The 1,831-nt window shown below is 64.6% G+C and overlaps 1 protein-coding gene across 1 annotated transcript in view; it reads right to left on the bottom strand.

The window, feature by feature from the left end:
• GAS2L1 (growth arrest-specific 2 like 1) overlaps positions 1 to 1,620 on the bottom strand; it is a 4,154-nt gene extending 2,534 nt beyond the window's left edge. The window contains exon 1 of the mRNA XM_010563374.1: positions 976 to 1,620. Within this exon, the coding sequence (XP_010561676.1) occupies positions 976 to 1,620 (645 nt within the window). The remainder of the gene's footprint in view (positions 1 to 975) is intronic.
• Between the last annotated feature and the right edge of the window lie 211 nt (positions 1,621 to 1,831).

Below are 1,831 nucleotides of genomic sequence, written 5' to 3'. Positions count from 1 at the left end.
CAATAGCAGGAGGTGGGGGGGGACACCCTTTGCAGCAGCACTGGGTGGAGAGGGGGTGCAGGATGCTCCCCCCCCCCCCGGAGTATGGCTGCTGTGGGACTTACTTACTTAATGAGGAATTGGGGTTTCAATTAAAAAACAGCTTTGAGCTTAGGGAGTGAGGGGAGGGCAGACCCCCCCTGTCCCCTCCCCATGTCCCCCCCGTCCCTGTATTAATCTGCTGCCTCGCGCGCGGGCCGGATCCTGCACCCAGCCCGGCTTTAATCCCTCCTGAGCCTCCTGGCCCCGGGGCGGGGGGTCCCTACACCCCAGCTTGCGGACGGGACCCCCCCGCCCTGCTTCTCAACACCCTGAATCGTGGCTGTGAGCAGCCAGGATGTCCCCACATCTGTCTGTCTGTCCCTGGGGACACCAGCCCCAAGGTGCTGGGAGGAGGAGGGACAGATCCGGGCAGGAGCAGGTTCCTGGGGTGGGGACCACTGTGTGCCCGCCCCCCCCGCTGCAGGGAGGAAGTGGCAGGGGCGGAGGTGACACCCGTGTCCTCCCTGTGATTATGGCCACGGCCACCAAAATAACCCTGTCCTGACATCAGGAGGCCCCACAGGGCACGGGGGGGGGGGGGGCTGGGCGGCCGAGGACCTCCCATCGACCACGGAGAGCCTGGTTGGGTGGCTGGAGAGGACCTCCCATGGGCCACCGAGAGCCTGGTTGGGTGCGTAGAGAAGGACATCCCATGGGCTGCAGTGGGCCTGGTTGGGTGGACAGAGAGGACCTCCTATGGACCACAGAGCAGCCCATCGGGCAGACAGAGAGGACCTTCTAGACACTATAGAGCAGCCCATTGGGCAGACAGAGAGGACCTCCCGTGGACCATAGAGCAGCCTGTTGGGCAGACAGAGGGGACCTCCCAGGGACCATAGAGCAGCCATAAAGGCCCTCACCCAAGCCCAGGGCTCCCAGGGGCACGTGTCTCACCAGCTCGTCCAGGTTCTTCAGGTCGCAGAGGGCGATGGGCCGGGCCCTGCTGGGGTAGGCGGGCGCCTGGGGGTCCCGGCTCTCCTGGCGCGTGCCCAGCACGCCGTAGGCCATTTGGTCCCTCATCTCCTCCTCGATCTCCTCCTCCATTTGGATCAGCATGGGGGCCAGCATGCCAAACTTGGAGCCCCTCCTGGCCACCTCCAACAAGCAGAGGACAAAGTTCTTCTCGTTCTTCTTCAGCACCAAGTCATTGGTCTCGAACATGAGGACGTCCTGGATGCCGAGGTCCTGCCGGCACCACTGGATGAAGTTGGAGACGTTATCCCGGGCAATGAAGGAACCCGGCACCACGTTCTTGGCTTGGAAGATGACCTCGTTCTGGGGGACACGCATATGGGCAGCCACCTCGGGGTGCCGCTGCTGGAAGTCCAGGGCGATGCGGTTGACATTGTTGGCGTGTCGGCAGAGGTGACAACCCGTCTCCAGGCTCTCCAGGAAGGTGTCCACCTGGATGTCCAGGTCATAGAGGGTGTTGAACCACTCGGCCAGGTCCTCCTTCATGGCCTCCAGGTACTCCTCGCTGGAGCGGAAGGGACGGATGCTCTTGGAAGCGGCCGACTGGATGTGGCTCGGGTCGGCCATGGCGAGCTGCCTGCCAGGGGCGGGGTTGGGGGGGTTAAAGGGCACTGTTACAGGCAGACGTGGGCAGGCAACCCCCCGCCCCCCCCCCCAGCAGCTCCTCCCCAGGCAGAATTTGGCCACCTGCTGTGTGTTCCCCCTCCCCGCCCTGGTGGCCCCTCTGTGCCTCAGTTTCCCCCACCCCCCCCTTGCCCGTGGGCAGGAGGGGCACCCC

The sequence above is a fragment of the Haliaeetus leucocephalus genome, unplaced genomic scaffold (genome assembly GCF_000737465.1).
Source record: "Haliaeetus leucocephalus isolate CR32 unplaced genomic scaffold, Haliaeetus_leucocephalus-4.0 Scaffold165, whole genome shotgun sequence".
Classification (NCBI taxonomy): Eukaryota; Metazoa; Chordata; class Aves; order Accipitriformes; family Accipitridae; genus Haliaeetus; species Haliaeetus leucocephalus.
Note: the sequence above shows the minus strand (reverse complement) of the source record. Positions and strands in the feature narration are given on the sequence as shown.